Below are 15,380 nucleotides of genomic sequence, written 5' to 3' on the forward strand. Positions count from 1 at the left end.
TACTGCCCAAACGTTTTATAGTGCAAATGGTTGACTAACACTAAAATACATGTAAGAAACCAGGCAAAAATACTTTTCATTATTTTGTTGCTTTAATAAGCACATAGCTCATCATAGGAGTTAGTCATAAAGATATAGAGACGATGTTAAGTCAACACAAGAATGATTCTAATTCACTGATGAGATCATAGTGTGTTATGACGAAACACAATGCTAAAGACTAGCTAAGAATACAATTTGAAACTTTATGATAATGTATAAAAGAAGAAATAAATACAACCAATTGGTTCTAATGATATGTTAATGATACACTTACATAGGCACGAAAGCAGATTATAACAATGTTCACGCACATAGATGAATAAATAGACAGAGTAAGACGAAGTTAATATTACCCAATAATAAATATGCAAGAGTAGCCTGTCGGGCAGATACATTTTCAAGTGCAAGAGGTAAGAAAGTACAGATCCCTAATGAACCCTAGATTGAAGGAAAAAAAAGGGCCCAATTTTGGAGTAATTCTCTCAGGCTTCATGACCGTAGCAAAATATCCTAATGGACACAGTGTTTTCACACACGCCACCCCGCAGCGATGATCGCCAGCATTTTCTGCCCTGCACTATCATTGATTAACGAACAGAACTCGACCACAGACTGGATGTGAAGCCTAGGCTACTTCACACAACACCTCTGCAGGACCTACTGAGAAAACGTCAACGGATAGCCTATACTCAAAGCACATTTCACAGTGTTCATTTAACGACCAGGAGATATTGTAGTCTATTCGTTGAATGTTTGAATATTTTAGGTCCGCTCATAAGATGGTCCAATACACTCCTGGTGTAAAATTAACACTTTGAGATGTGCTTTGGTGCCTAGCTTCTTTTCACCCGGCAACTTACTGATTGACCCTGAGATGAAAACTAAAAAAACTAAATATGATTCTCATTAGAAAATCCACCGACATGGAACACCCACACCGCAGCTTCACTCATAATTCACCGTTCAATTTTGCCCTGCCCAGTCTACCGGCCTTATGCTGGGTTTGAAGCTTGAGATGAGTTTAGACTTTGACTACTGCTGATAGGCTATAGAAAATTACATTACAGATATGGTTCTTCTCTTTCCCTCACAGTAAATAAGGTGTACGCATTTGTGATGTTAGTATTTGATTAATGACTAATTCAAAGAAAGCAACAATGGCAGCATTGCTCATAAACTGTTTTCTATACTGTTGTCCATGTTTTGTTTTTTAAAAGACAAGGCCCTTATAAGGTATACTGTGCAACACTGTATAGGACTGTTAGATTGAGAGGGTGGTAAAGACAAAGTCAGTGGTACCACCACTAACCCTGGTTAGTAATACTTATGATAGTTTAATTATCATTCCATTGTTTCTGGAGCAATCTTGTCTTTAAGACCAAATCCAAAGTGTTTCAGTTATAATCACAATAAAAAAGACCCCTGCCCCCCCCCCCCCCTTAGTTTGTTGTGGTAGATAACATACAATAGCATCCTCACACTTTCCTCAGCAACCAGAAATTGCTTACATAGAGTCCCTAAGATATATAAATGAATAAAAAGATACATTGCATTTCACATTTGACCAAGCAACTCACCTGTGTCGCTAGCGTTTCACAACCAATATTAGTAGCAGGAGTTGTTTATAATTCCCAGAAAACAGAAAAGACAGCAATCTGTGTGGATTGTCTGATGCATCTGTAGAGTAGGTAGCCAGGCAACAGCCTCAGAGCAGGTAAGCAGGCCATAGTGTTCTCTCAGCCAATCACATTCAAGGCTTATCATTAAGAGTAAATACATTTCAGAGCAAAAGCAACATTCGGCGAAAACAGTCTCAGTATCCTTCTCGGATCATCAACCTTACCCAGACTCCCCTCACAGTCGTGATGTCACCACTTCGGTTTATTGCTCTCTATTCTGGACCCTCATTACCTTCCTGGTCTATTTTACCTGACATCTTACCCCCCACTCTGACCCACCTCCACCCCTACCACACATCACTCCACTCCCCCGCCCCATGGTACCAGGTCACCTTCACTGTTTAGTGGGTCCAATTAAGGACTCCTTATCCTGTCTCAACAACATAAAGATTCTCCCATTTAAGGTTTTTTGGCATTAAGTTGGTTAAAGGATGGAGGGACAGTGATGCTAGCACATCTCACAGCTGGAGTCTGCTGTTTTCTATATTCAACCTAGAGGAACATTAGAACACCCATCCCTATTTCAATCAACCTTGATCCCCCTTTGAAATCCTATGAGTATGTAGCGAAGCTCTAGCCAGACTGCAGACCAGAGTAGAAGTTTCCCTAGAATATAAAACACAGTATTCAAGATGATGTGAAACCAACACAGAGCAGTGCAACATTCTAGCATTGTTCTCTGGGCAAAAGGCTTAGGTTTCCCCATTAGACGTACACTTCATCGGCAACAGTTTATGGGGCCATGGTTCTACCAGACAACACAGAGGCTGAGTCCAGGGTGGGATGATCGCACAGTGCAGTCACACAGGAGCCATTTTGTTAGTTCTCCGTGAGACGGTTGTGTTTTTTTCGGAGGCAGAAAATTGGGCGATAAGACTGTACAATGCAAGTCCTTGAAGTTTAGTGCATTTCTTTTAAATCTGTGTCCCAGAGGGAATAAAGTATAAAAGCAATCTCTGTTTGAATCCTCCTCCTCCAATGGTTTTTGGAGTGACAGTTATACCTGTGATGCAGGTAGCCATAGCAAAGGCAGCTGAAAAGGAGGGACAATCTCACATGATAAGGAAAGGCAGCCAGGCGCTCAGAAACATAACAGTAACATTCAGAGGAAGTACACAAGTTTTACTGCCATAACAACACTGGGTTGGTTGGTAACCGAGGACAGGTTGGAGCAGCAGTTGTGATAGGAGAACACAAAAAACGGACATGAGATTTGCAAGTAAGACAAGTGTTTCAATTATGAAATGAAACTGAATGGTGTTGAATATGTTTGAGTATCCTTGAGCGGTGTTCTTTTTATCTGATTCTAATATAGTGAATCTTTCTCGGCTATAGTAGTGAATCAACCTCAACCCAGATGGGAAGCGTCCTCTGGGGGGCGCTGTAGGTCAGTGCAGGGTCTCTGGCTGGCTTCCCTCTAACAAATTAAAGCTCTGGGTTACATCACAAACTCCCACTCTGCATCCAGTCAGTAAATATCACTGTTTACTGCTTTTACCACCCCCTGACTTGCTAGGCTTGCTGGGCTTGCTAGATTTGGTGGCTTTGGTGGCTTTGATGTCAGTCTTGGTCTTCTGAATGCGAGAGAAGATCTCCTTGAAGAGGGCCTTGTATTCCGGCGTGTTCTGTCCCAGGCGCTTGTCCACCGCCTCCACCTGCTTGCTGATGCTCTCCATGGCCTCCGGGGTGGAGGGGGACTGGGTGGGCGTGGGAGGGGGTGCCGGGGTGGGCGAGGCCCCCACGGCGCAGTCCTTCATGGAGGGGTCTCTGGAGACGGGCCTGGAGGTCTGTACGCCGGCATGGCAGAGGTTCTCCTCGTGGCGCCGGCACTTCCCCAGCAGCTCCTCGTACTTCTCCAGCAGGGCGTGGTACTGCTCGTCCACCTCCCTCAGGATGGACATCCCCCTCTTCCTCACGCTGTTGGCGTGGAGGGCGTAGCTGCCCCGCCGCCGGCCCGAGGCGTCGCGGGCCACGATGGCGTTCAGCGCCGTGTCGCTGCAGCTCTTCCTGACCGGGCTGGAGGCGGGCAAGGCCTGCCCGCCCACGCCTCCCCCGCCCTCCGTCTCCTCCCTCACCCCCCCGCCCGCCTCGTCCGCAGCCCCCTCCAGGGTGTCAGTCTCGGGGGTGTTGTTGAGGAGGGTCTGGGTGAAGCCCACGCCGTCGTCCTCGCTGCTCAGGAGGAGGGTGCGCGCGCGCCGGAGCTGCTGCAGCTCCTGTAGCTCCGCCTCCAGCTCCCGCACGCGCACCTGGCAGCTCTCGGCACCCTGCGGAGCAAAACAGGAAGTCAGACAGCCAATCACAGAAGCAGATCGGAGTCCCCTCCTGCTACTGCTGGACATTCCCACTGAGTTGCATCTCCAGCCAATCGAAAAAACCAGACCCCGATCATGAGCACCCCTGTTGCTGGGGAAGACCATTTCCCCGAGGGGCTGTGATTGGTCACAAAACGAACCATATTCGGATAAGATTGTGTCGTCCGATTGTGTGATTCCCACCTGCACGCGGGCCTCCAGGCGGGAGAACTCTCCGAGTAGGGCGTGGCACTCCCTCTCCACCCCCTCGCGCCGGCCTCTCTCCGTCCTCACGGCGGAGCGCAGGTCCGACACCGCCTCCCTCAGCCGCTCGTTCTCCTCCTCCATCGGCTGCCGCTTCAACTCCAACGAGAAGCTCTCCGCCCGGCCCACCACGAAGCCGTCCTCGTAACTGCCACACACACACGCAGACACGCACACATACAGACAGACATACACACGCACGAGAATGTGCACACATAAGCGCACGGTATTTCCTTTGGCAGTGTTTAGAATGTCTCTTAACGTGCCAATAAAGCACTTAAAAGATGGAGTGTGACAGACATGGCGGTGTGTGGGTGGGGCGGGCGGGCCCCCGAGCCTGACCTGGGGGCGGTGCACAGCTCCCTGAGACAGGGGAAGGAGTGGATGGTCTTGCGTCGTTCTCTCTTCTCCCTCCGGACCCGGAGCTGTTCCAGGGAGCGCAGCTTCTCCACCTGCCCAGAGAGAGCCTCCACTTGGGCCTGGAGAGCATCGATGGTGCACGTCAGCCTGGAGGAACCGGGGGACACAGGGGGAAAGAGGGAGAGGGGGTTAGGGAGGAGTGGGGAGAGAGACAGAGGGGGCGAAAGGGTGAGGTTTTTTTGGGGAGAGGAAGAGAGAGAGAGAGAGAGAGAGAGAGAGAGAGAGAGAGAGAGAGAGAGAGAGAGAGAGAGAGAGAGAGAGAGAGAGAGAGAGAGAGAGAGAGAGAGAGAGAGAGAGAGAGAGAGAGAGAGAGAGAGAGAGAGAGAGAGAGAGAGAGAGAGAGAGAGAGAGAGAGAGAGAGAGAGAGAGAAAGGTTCCGCTCACCTCTCTATCTTGTGCTGTGAGGCCTTGCTGTCCAGCAACAGAGTACGGTTGGTGACCTCCAGTTCTCTGGCTGTGCCATCCAGCTGCTCATACACCTTAGCATGCTGCTCATTCATGTCCCGCAAGACATCCAGCTGCTTGGCCAGGTACTGCAGACACACACGCGCGAGCACACACACACACGCTGTTATCATAAAGCAGACAGTGTATCTTGAGTACACAGTTTTAGCCACCTACCCTGTCCACCCTGAGAGCTACAAACCCAGTGAACCCTTTCAGTGGCCCTCTGCGTGTGTGGGATGTGTGTGTGGTGTATGTGTGTGTGTGTGTGTGTGTGTGGAGGGGGGTTCTTAATTATTAGCCCTCAGCTTCCAGCTCTGGTCTTAATCCACACAGAACATCACATTACTCCACAGGGAGCTGGACAAACATTCAGATCATGCACACACACACGCACACACACGCTCTAACAAACACACACAAACACATTAGAAGCCCCCCCACGCACACAACACACACAAATCCACAGGGACACACACACACTTGTTCGCTCTTAATCAGGGAAACATCCCTTGACCTCTAACTATATCATTACAGCTAATGGCAGAAATCATTGAGGAGGGGAATGAGCTAGCTGGGCTCCTTCATGGCATTTCCTTTCACTTGAGCGATCCTGTGTTTTGGTTCGAGACCTATTCAGACCTCATTTACCGAAGTAATTCAACCATGATTGTTGATGATAACCCAGCAGGAACAAGGCCCCGGACCCCTCTCCTCCTTACCCCACTGAGACAGGAGAACAGACATGGTGCTACATTGTAATTACGCCAACTGGCTTTGTCCCTTTGTCTCATAGCCTTCCGACGCAACAGTGGTGTGATTTCATAAGGGTGAAGTGAAGTATCAACTGTTACTTTAACATCCACTATCCACTATGATGGACGGATGAGAGATGTTATACGTGAGAAAGATCGAGAGACGGATAGACAGATGGAGAGAGAAGATGAGAGGATGGATAGAGATGGATAGGGAGACAGCGGTAGAGAGATGATGGAAAGAAAGATAGAGAGATGAATGGAAAGAAGGATGGAGACGGACGGATGAAGAGAAGACGAGCGAGATGGACTGAGATGGACAGATAGAGGGCCAATGAGAGATGGACAGAGGGATGAACAGAGAGGTTGTTTGAGGACCTACCTCGATCTCCTGCACCTGCTCCTCATTAGTGAGGTACATCTGCTGCAGGGAGTCCTCCAGCTCCTTGTTCCTCTCCAGCAGAGTCTTCCCCAGCTCTGCTGCTAGGTGGAGGTCTGGAGGGAGAGGAGAGGAGAGAGAGAGAGAAAGGAGGAGAGGGAGTAAGGCAGGTTGAAGGAGGAGATAGGGAGGGAAGGAGCCAAGGAAAAGAGGGGTATGGAGGGAGAAGGTAGAGGTTGATCCATGGAAGATAAAGAAGGAGGAGAAGGAGAGGAGGACAGAGTAATAGTACCGGGGAAGGAAGGAAGGAAGGAAGATGGATGAGGAGGGGTCAGGGGAGAGGTATATATTGAAAGGGGGTTGAGAAAGAGGGAGAGCGTGGGAGAGAGAAGGGGGAGTGACAAAGGGAGGAAGGAGAGAGTGAGGAAGTGAGACAGAGATAGGGAGGGGAGGGAGACAGAGAGAGGGCAAGGAGTTAACACATAAAAGCATAACCCTTCTGGCAGCATGTCACTCTGACAACTGCAGAGGAGGAGACTGCTGTGCTCTGCAAAGCATCACGATCCACTGGTGACTCGGCTATTTCAGCAGGGACCCATGGCCGATAACAGCACAATCAAACTCCTGAGCATGACACAGTTATAGAGAAACCAGGTCATCTATGGAGAACCGAGAGAAGGAGAGAGAAGAGAGAGAGAGACACACACACCCTCTGCAGCACCCCTCCCTCCTGGTTTCTAACCCTCCATTCTTACCCTCCCTCTCTACCCTGGATGGACAGGAGGCCAGAGAGCCATGTCCGACAGAGCCCTGAGAGAACAGCCCCGCCACTGAGACAGAGAGAGATAGATTGCCTCTGCCAGATCTTCTGGATTAGAGAGGGGGAGGGGGAGAGAGCTCTTTACGGCCCCAGACACTGCAGGCGGAAGCAGATCTGTCTGACAGGAACTTACAGGTGAAAGATTTAGCACACATGTATGAGTCAATGAGTTGTGTTACATTGTGTGTGTGTGTGTGTGTGTGTGTGTGTGTGTGTGTGTGTGTGTGTGTGTGTGTGTGTGTGTGTGTGTGTGTAACGTGGGGTGTGACGGGATGCGATCAATGAGAATCAGTTTGACCTTTCACCTCCTAAGAGAGGAGGAAGGGTTTTAATTGGCTAAACACAAACACACACACAGCTTCAGGACACCATGTAAAGAGCCTCCATGTTGTTCCCTGGTTTCATCCCCCTGGCCGAGGGAGGCCACATCCTTCCTCTTGTGCTGCTCCAGTCTTCCTGGATCAGTCTGACAAGAGGGCGACATGCTGCTGGGTGAGTCTGCACAAGGGCACACACACCCAGCATGTCCTGTACTGTACCAAACACTTTACTGTACCACTGTACTGTATAACACACGTACAGACACACACACCCAGACACACACAGGTCTATCTTAATAGCCTTCCACATACAGCATCAACAACATATTTTTTTGTAGACCTTCAAGGATAGAGTCAATTCTATCTGATTAGAGAATTTAAAACACAGAGATAAACGTAGAGCTCCCTGCCTCCCAACAGAGCTGGCCATTTTTAACTGTGTCCCACTGCCGGGTTCTAATCTAGAACAGCCCCGTGGGAACATTCCAGAATAGAACGCAGCTTGAATGGAGCTTTGGAGTTAGAGAAGACCACCTGGATCAGCTCGGATTGAGAGAGGACAGCATCTTGCATGTAATCTCTTATTACTCATTTCCCTCTCTCACTTTCTCCCTGTCTCGCATTCACTCTCTCTACAATCTCTCTCTTTCATCTCTGTCTCTCCACCCCTCTTCACTTTCTCTCTTTTCACACATGTCCTAGATTTCTATTTTTTGCTCTCTTTCGAACACGTGAGCTTACGCAGCGCAGCGGAGAATAAAACACGTTGTTCAACTCCATAGTGACCAGCGAAGAAGCAAGAGGACAGACGAGACATTTACAGAACGGCGATATTACCCAGAGTTAGCCATCTTGTTTGTTATGTAACCCAGGTTATCACTAAAGTGCTGCTGTCTGAGTAGAGATGAGTTACAACACAGAAGAGCTCATGAATATGCAAAACAACAGCAATATCCCGCAGGTGATTGGTTACTGAGGCCCTGCGGATGGTAATTTCCTGGGCAGCACAACAGCTGTGGGCTTCATGTCACACCAGGACTGAACCACGCTGATGAATCGTCTTTGCTTTCCTTTGGGGAGGGGAAATTGAATAATGTAATTGCAGACCACTAGCAGCTGTAGCTGGAACAGAGCTCAAAACCCAACACGGTCTGGAAAACCTCCGAACCCCAAATTTGCAGTATGGCTTTCACATGGTACAGTTTACCCTCTGTGGACTACAAGGATATGACTTGGAGGTGTGTGTGAGAAAGACAGGAAAGGGAAGACAGAGGGAGGGACGGAAAGTGAAAAACAGAAAAGCGGAGGAAGGGAGGAAGGGAGGGAGACAATCAATAGCTGCCATACAGTTTAGACTCCAACCAGGAAGCGTTCTGACCCACCAAGGATGACATCACTCTCAGAACTCGCCATGTCAGAATGTAGAACATTTCCGGAATGTTCTGTCAAGAACTCGTCTCTTTTCTCCACACCCTCCAAGTGTTATCTTGGATACATAAGATGTCATTTCCATGTACATGTGTGGATATACTTTCCTGCCTACATGTTTATCCATAGGTGTGTGTGCGTGTGTGTGTGTGTGTGTGTGTGTGTGTGTGTGTGTGTGTGTGTGTGTGTGTGATAACCATCTCCATGAGAGCAGTTGTTGTTGTTGTAGGTGGATATATCTCTTGAGATCGAGAGGAGTGTGGAAAACAGTGCCTCTCCTTCTCTTTTGCAGCTGGGCCTTGCAGCAGCCCACTATAGTGGGACCACGTTCAGAACAGAGGTCTGGATAGGCTCTCTCAGAGAGACACTAGTACCGTCTAAAACGAGAAGGGCCGGTCATTTATACACTGTAATCCGAGCAGAGATGGAATGAGAAAAACAGAGAGAAATACAAAGAGAGAAATAGAGAGTGAAACAAGAGAGAGAGAGAGAAATAGAGTGAAACAAGAGAAAAAAAAGAGAGAGAGAGAAATCAGAGAAAACCAAGAAAAAAGAGTGAGAAACAAGACCAAAAAAAAGAGAGAAACAATAAGGAGAGAGCTCAGGCAGGTTAAATCTCGCTCGGCCAAGGCTTGGCTACTGGGTCTCAACAAGTCTGATCTGGGTGCAGCAGTCGGGCCAGAGCCTAACAATGCGTTTACACATAAGAAAACATTCATTTACCAGTCTGCCACCTTGTATAGTATGCACTTACAGAACTGTGTGTAAGTGTGCGTGCCAGTGAGCCAGCAAGTGTGTTTTCAAATACCAGGTTAGAATTTCCTCCACAGAATCTTCCCTCTGCATTCCAAGCAGCACATCTGCTTAAGTTCCAGAACTCTGACAGATCTCCTTTCTCCGTGTTTTGTTCACCCTGAACAACAAAGACTGGCGTTTGCTAGGCTGCACCCACGGCAGGTAACACAATGCCCAGCCCCGGTGGCTCGTCCCCTGAGGCCAGCCCCTGGCACCTGGCCCCATCACGTCTACACTGCACCCTGAGTGGGCTCAGTAGCCCTGTGAGAGTCTAGCTACATAGTCATGTACGCCGAGATTGTGGGTCTAGATCGTGGGTCTAGATTGTGGGTCTAGATTATGGGCCAAGAACGTGGGCCTGGATTGTAGGTTTGGATCATGGGCCTATGATCGTAGGCCTAGAGAGGCAAGACAGCAGCTCAGAGAGATGAATGGAGGCTGTTTGGAGAGAGCGGATTGATGTAGAGATAGAGAGAGCTCTAGTTTTTATCTCTGCCTCTTTCTCTCGCATCAAAAGATCCAGGCAGCCTCCCTCTCTCCTCACACTGACCTGATCTCGCTCTCTCAAGGCAAAATAAAGTGAGAAAATCTATTTTTATCCTCATGTCTAGCCTTTACAAAGAGAGGCTGTGTGTGCATGTGTGTGTGTGTGTGTGTGTGTGTGTGTGTGTGTGTGTGTGTGTGCAGCCAGATAAAGAGCCACGTGCAATCAACCTCTTCCACTGCCATCAGCAGAAACTGTAATAATTGGCTCTCAGACAGGAAGTGATAGAGACAGAGAGGGAGAGAGGGACAGAGGGCAAGAGAGAGAGAGAGAAAGAGAGAGAGAGAGAGAGAGAGAGAGAGAGAGAGAGAGAGAGGGAGGGAGAGAGAGAGAGAGAGAGAGAGAGAGAGAGAGAGAGAGAGAGAGAGAGAGAGAGAGAGAGAGAGAGAGAGAGAGAGAGAGAGGTGAGAAAGTGAGATAGGGGGAAGAGAAAGATTGGGAGGGGAGGGAGAAAAGGAAGGCAGGATAGGAGAAGAATGAGAGAAGGAGAGAGAGATGAATACAGTGATTCTGTATGGTGGAGATGAAAGCAGAGGGATAGTCTGTGATTGGCAAGAGCTTGACAAGCTTTAGTTAGTTAGTTTGGACTGCGCATCAGTCTGCCAACCATGAAGGTAATATTACATGTACTGCAGACCAAACATGTATGAGCCCCAAGCCAACATCACGTCCACTCATGTCACAGCTGGATTATGACATCAGAAAATGCATTTGAAAGGGCGGATGCAATAGTGATGTCATAGTGCCTAATCAGCTGGTCTGAAAAGATAGCTTGCAATCCACTTCTGGGGATGTCTGTCTGTCTGGTTAATATGTGCTTTTTCGACTGTGCCAACATACAAATGCCATGGTCTGTATTTACAAGGAGGATGTGGTCATATAATGATGATAGTTTATCCCTTTAAGGCTGAGAGACATCTTACTGAGACCTAATCAGCAAGGGGAACAAACAAGGACAGGGAACTCTAAAGGTCAAAACCGACGATGGAATCAATACGACATAACAGAGTTGGACCAGTTTAGAGCCTGTCTTATGGTATAAATGAGATGTTTCAATAAGGCCTGTGGGGGGGGGGGGGGGGGGGTATTCATCACCTGCTGAGAGGAGTGAAGAGGAAATAACATGAACTCTGAACCCTGACATGGCATGTTACTATGTATGCATGAAAGTAGCTTAAGCACAAATGTCCCGTTTCATTATGTGTGCAATGAAATTGTATTCGAAAGAAGAAACATGTATTATGGTGTACTGGACCATGTATGGATTCTATAGGCAACATCTTCATTATTATTATTTTTTACAATTTACCTTTAGCCTATACAAAACAATGATATTCAGGACTCGACTATTCAATTTCGTAATTGTTCTTTTTATATTAGCGTTTTTTACATTACACTATTTAATGAACCTGGTAGCATTATTGAAACATTGTCGGGCAACATTTCATCGTCACAAAGGCCTTGGCAATCTGTCAATGCATTGTTGTCAAAGTAGCAAAACGGCAACACACGGTTTATGATGCTCTGAAGAGTTGACATATTTACTGTTGCCTACCTGCGTATACAATTATGACCGATTTAACATAGTCACGTTGCCGTTGTGCTACAACACAAGACCATTGTTTGGTGCAAACAGCTGAGCTCGTCGTTGGTTCTACCCGGCCAGGCTGCACTGACTTTGGGATGCGGCTGCACCAAAGGCCGGCTTTGGAGGTTTTCTTACCCTGTTCGAGATCTTGTTGGTCGTACCATGGCTCTTCCTCCTCGGTAATAAATTCTTCCATTCCTGCGCTTAGCATCGAGGGAAGGAAACGTCCTCCTCCACCGTCGCCGCCTTCTTCAATGCCCACAGTCCTACTCCAGACCCCCACACAAACAGCAACACACGACCTCGTTGCCCGCCTGCCGGTGGAACAACTCTACGCAAAACGCCGCCGCCACACTCGAGTAAGGATAGCGGTGACGTCTGCCGAATGGAGACCGATGAAGCAGGCTAAACAAAAGACGACCAGTTCAATCTTGGCCGCCCGCCTCCGTATTTAAGAGAAGGGGGCTGGTGCACACCGTCATTTCAAAGAACATCACGCGAAAAGGAGCATGCAAGCTTAATGTTTTTCTTGTCTATTGGAAGGAAAACTTGCAACAGTTTATTCAGGAACATATAAACAGATTTAGTTTTTCGCTTTCTACGTGGGCAGCAATGAAAGAAAAAAGCCTTTAATAGGAACCGTGCTTCCTCTATCCTCAGTCACTCCCACTTCTCTCTCTCTTTCTCTCCCTCTCTCCCTCTCTTTTCCCCCTCTCTCGCATCCTCCGTTCCAGCCTGTCCCAGGGACAGTTCAGACGTGGCAGATGTTGCAACACCCTCCCCTCCTCGCGCTTCTCTCCTCTCCACAGCCTCATCCCCTCACATATTCTAATGGAGACATACTATGCTGGACATAAATAACGTTTCATTTGTTTAAACAAATCATGAAACATGTACTAAGCAAAGTGTGAAATGAACACCTGGAGTGTTCATTTCGTGGACCTCTATAAACGCTCAAGTAAAATGAACGCTTCTTGTGTATAATTAACACTTGGGAATTCAGCCTTCAAGACACACTGTTATGACGTTGGTTAATACTTAGTTAGTACATTATATTACATCACACTAATACATAGGATTGTAGCCCTTTTGGAATGCCACTATTGAGGCCATCGTTGACTGACAAATTCAAGTCAAATGAAACACCCAAACGGGGGACAGTGAACTATGACCTTAACCAGACCATGGTGTGATGAACTTAGCCAAGTCTATGAACTTCAATCACACCTTTGTACATATCTTCGGGGATAGCAGCTGTACATGTCTGTATGGTGTCTCTGAATACATGGATGAGCTCCTCTACAAGCAGTGGCGGTTCTAGACAAATTTTACTGGTGGGGCCAAGGGGGGGGGGGGGGGGGGTGGGCAGTGTTTAATCAGAGGGGAACATTAAAAAATGGAAACAAATGATATTTCAACATTAAATACTTTAATTTTGCTTTACATTAAAATCATACAAACGGCTCTGGTTCTCCCTCTTCCAGCTCCTCAGCTCTCTCAATGCCTTGATATGTTTCTCTCACTTTTTTATTTACTGGGACAAAAAAGGCTGCAATGTCCCTTCCTCGTTTCATGATGACTACCAGAAGAAGAAAAACGTGTAAAAAAATAAAATAAAAAAATGATTCAGTCATCTCAAGGGGGCCACAGGGGGGGCCAGGGACATTTTGACCATTTTGACAGGGACACTGGCCCCTGTAGGCCCCCCGTGTAGAACCGCCCCTGTCTACAAGGCACCGTAGATGACACACATTCAGTTAATCACCGGCCTTGCAGGTCACTGCACGCGCTCGTTTAAACAAAGATGTAATGTTAAAAAATGAAGGATAAAATGGGTGTTGTGCTAATCGATCGTGTGTGCCTTCCCCTGGGGTTGGGACCTACAGCCGTACAGTGACCTGTAACTTGTGTATGTACAGCCTGGGGGTCAATAGAAAAGCTGTGATCGAAGACATCTATCAAAATAACTGCTGCTAACTCCATAATGGGTGTGGCTCGGCGCCAGAGCATTTGCAGATCAAGAGGTCGCCAGTCAAACCTGAACTGTACATCCCTTTCTTTGGATAAAAATGTCAACTATATGGATACTTATATTATTATTACACGTTACAGTATTATAACATTTACTACAATTCTTTTTGTTGTGTCATACATAGAGTTCGCCAGCAGGGGGCCATCTTTGCCTTCAACAGAAGCCCCTCCATCTGATAGGGTTCAGGTTAGTAATCACATTTCCTCTGCCATTACTTAGAGCACTTAGGCCAATGAAAGCCAAGGCCCTGTGAGGCTAATGGTGACAGGAAGTACTTTATACTGATAGAGCGCACTAGAGAGGACCTGCCTCAGTCAGATATGCTGAATGAGAGAGAAAGAGAGAGAGGAGAGAGAGAGAGAGAGAGAGAGAGAGAGAGAGAGAGAGAGAGAGAGAGAGAGAGAGAGAGAGAGAGAGAGAGAGAGAGAGAGAGAGGAGAGAGAAGGAGATATGGATGGATATGTTTTCTTGATACAAAACTGCTTTCCGTAAGCATTTCCACAAGGCAGCATCTTGAAAGATAAGGGAGCGCTAAGAAAGCAGTCGGTACCATGTCTGTTATCTCACCAGTGGGCCTGCAGGAATACACATGTACAGGAACACATCACACAATGCAGTTCCATCTAAAAAAAAGTCCCATTTGAATGGAAAAACTTTATCGCTCCCCTTTGGTCGACATTTTGAATCAGAGCTACTTTAGAAGCTTGAGAAAATCAAGACAGATTGTTTCTTCCTCAACCTGACCTTGAGGGTTTAGGTTGGTTGAGGGGCAGTTCTATGGGCGTATGTGAAGCCCTCTGTGACATGCTTGCGTGTAAAAAGGGCTATACAAATACATTTGATTTGATTTGACCTGGTGACCTCATGCTGACCAACATGAGGTCAGGACAAGCACGGTGTCCAGCCTGTGTGTGGGCATGTGTGTGTGTGCGTGTGTGTGTGTTGCCTGCCAGTACACCCAGGCAGTGATTCAGCAGTTTATGCATAGGCCTCGAGACTATCCCACCGCCACCAACACACAGACACACACACACTCCACCAACACACACACCACCGCCACTAACCTACTGAGCCATCTGGCGTGAATGTCACCTGACAGTCATCAGCAGAGGCTCAAACCTGACTGGGTCTGCCCCAGGCCCATTGGTTTCATTTTTCTACTCATGACTCAAACTGGCGTGGGGCTGACGCTATGTTCTCTGGCGTGACGCTTATGACAGTTCTAGCGTCGATGATGAGTGATCGCTCAATGTTGCCTGGCTCACACACACATACATGCTGATAAACAAGCACTCACAGACACACACACACGTACACAATGATAAACACGTGCGGAAAACACTAATAAACACACATGTACATAGTGTTGAACACACACCCCCCCCCACACACACACACACACACACATGCATGCATCCAACAGCATGGTACAGGCCAGACCCAGGCCCCAGTGCTTCACACACACAGGGCCAACATTGTCCAGACCAGGCTCCCATCAGAGTAACAGCCCCAGTCAGCCACCTGCACAAAGACAGTCTTTATACCACCCCCCGCCCTCTGCTCTGAACTCTCTCTACTC

At 47.7% G+C, this 15,380-nt stretch overlaps 1 protein-coding gene across 1 annotated transcript; it reads right to left on the reverse strand.

Moving 5' to 3' along the window:
* Nucleotides 1–84: 84 nt before the first annotated feature.
* Nucleotides 85–12,432, reverse strand: LOC134031467 (cerebellar degeneration-related protein 2-like). The gene is made up of 6 exons (XM_062475091.1): nucleotides 11,905–12,432; nucleotides 6,278–6,390; nucleotides 5,081–5,229; nucleotides 4,619–4,783; nucleotides 4,217–4,424; nucleotides 85–3,985 (listed from the first exon to the last, which is right to left on the reverse strand). The coding sequence occupies exons 1-6, from the start codon at nucleotides 11,978–11,980 to the stop codon at nucleotides 3,200–3,202; spliced, it is 1,497 nt and encodes a 498-aa protein (XP_062331075.1). The 5' UTR covers nucleotides 11,981–12,432; the 3' UTR covers nucleotides 85–3,199.
* Between the last annotated feature and the right edge of the window lie 2,948 nt (nucleotides 12,433–15,380).

Source organism: Osmerus eperlanus, chromosome 12, assembly GCF_963692335.1.
Source record: "Osmerus eperlanus chromosome 12, fOsmEpe2.1, whole genome shotgun sequence".
NCBI lineage: Eukaryota > Metazoa > Chordata > Actinopteri > Osmeriformes > Osmeridae > Osmerus > Osmerus eperlanus.

Bases quoted from the DNA above. Each gene is read 5' to 3' on its own strand.
- LOC134031467 (XM_062475091.1), bottom strand. From the start codon at position 11,980: ATGCTAAGCGCAGGAATGGAAGAATTTATTACCGAGGAGGAAGAGCCA. The intron at 6,391-11,904 runs GTAAGAAAACCT...CTCTCCCTCCAG, and splicing joins CCAACAAGATCTCGAACAGG to ACCTCCACCTAGCAGCAGAG. The intron at 4,425-4,618 runs GTCAGGCTCGGG...TGTGTGTGGCAG, and splicing joins GAGCTGTGCACCGCCCCCAG to TTACGAGGACGGCTTCGTGG.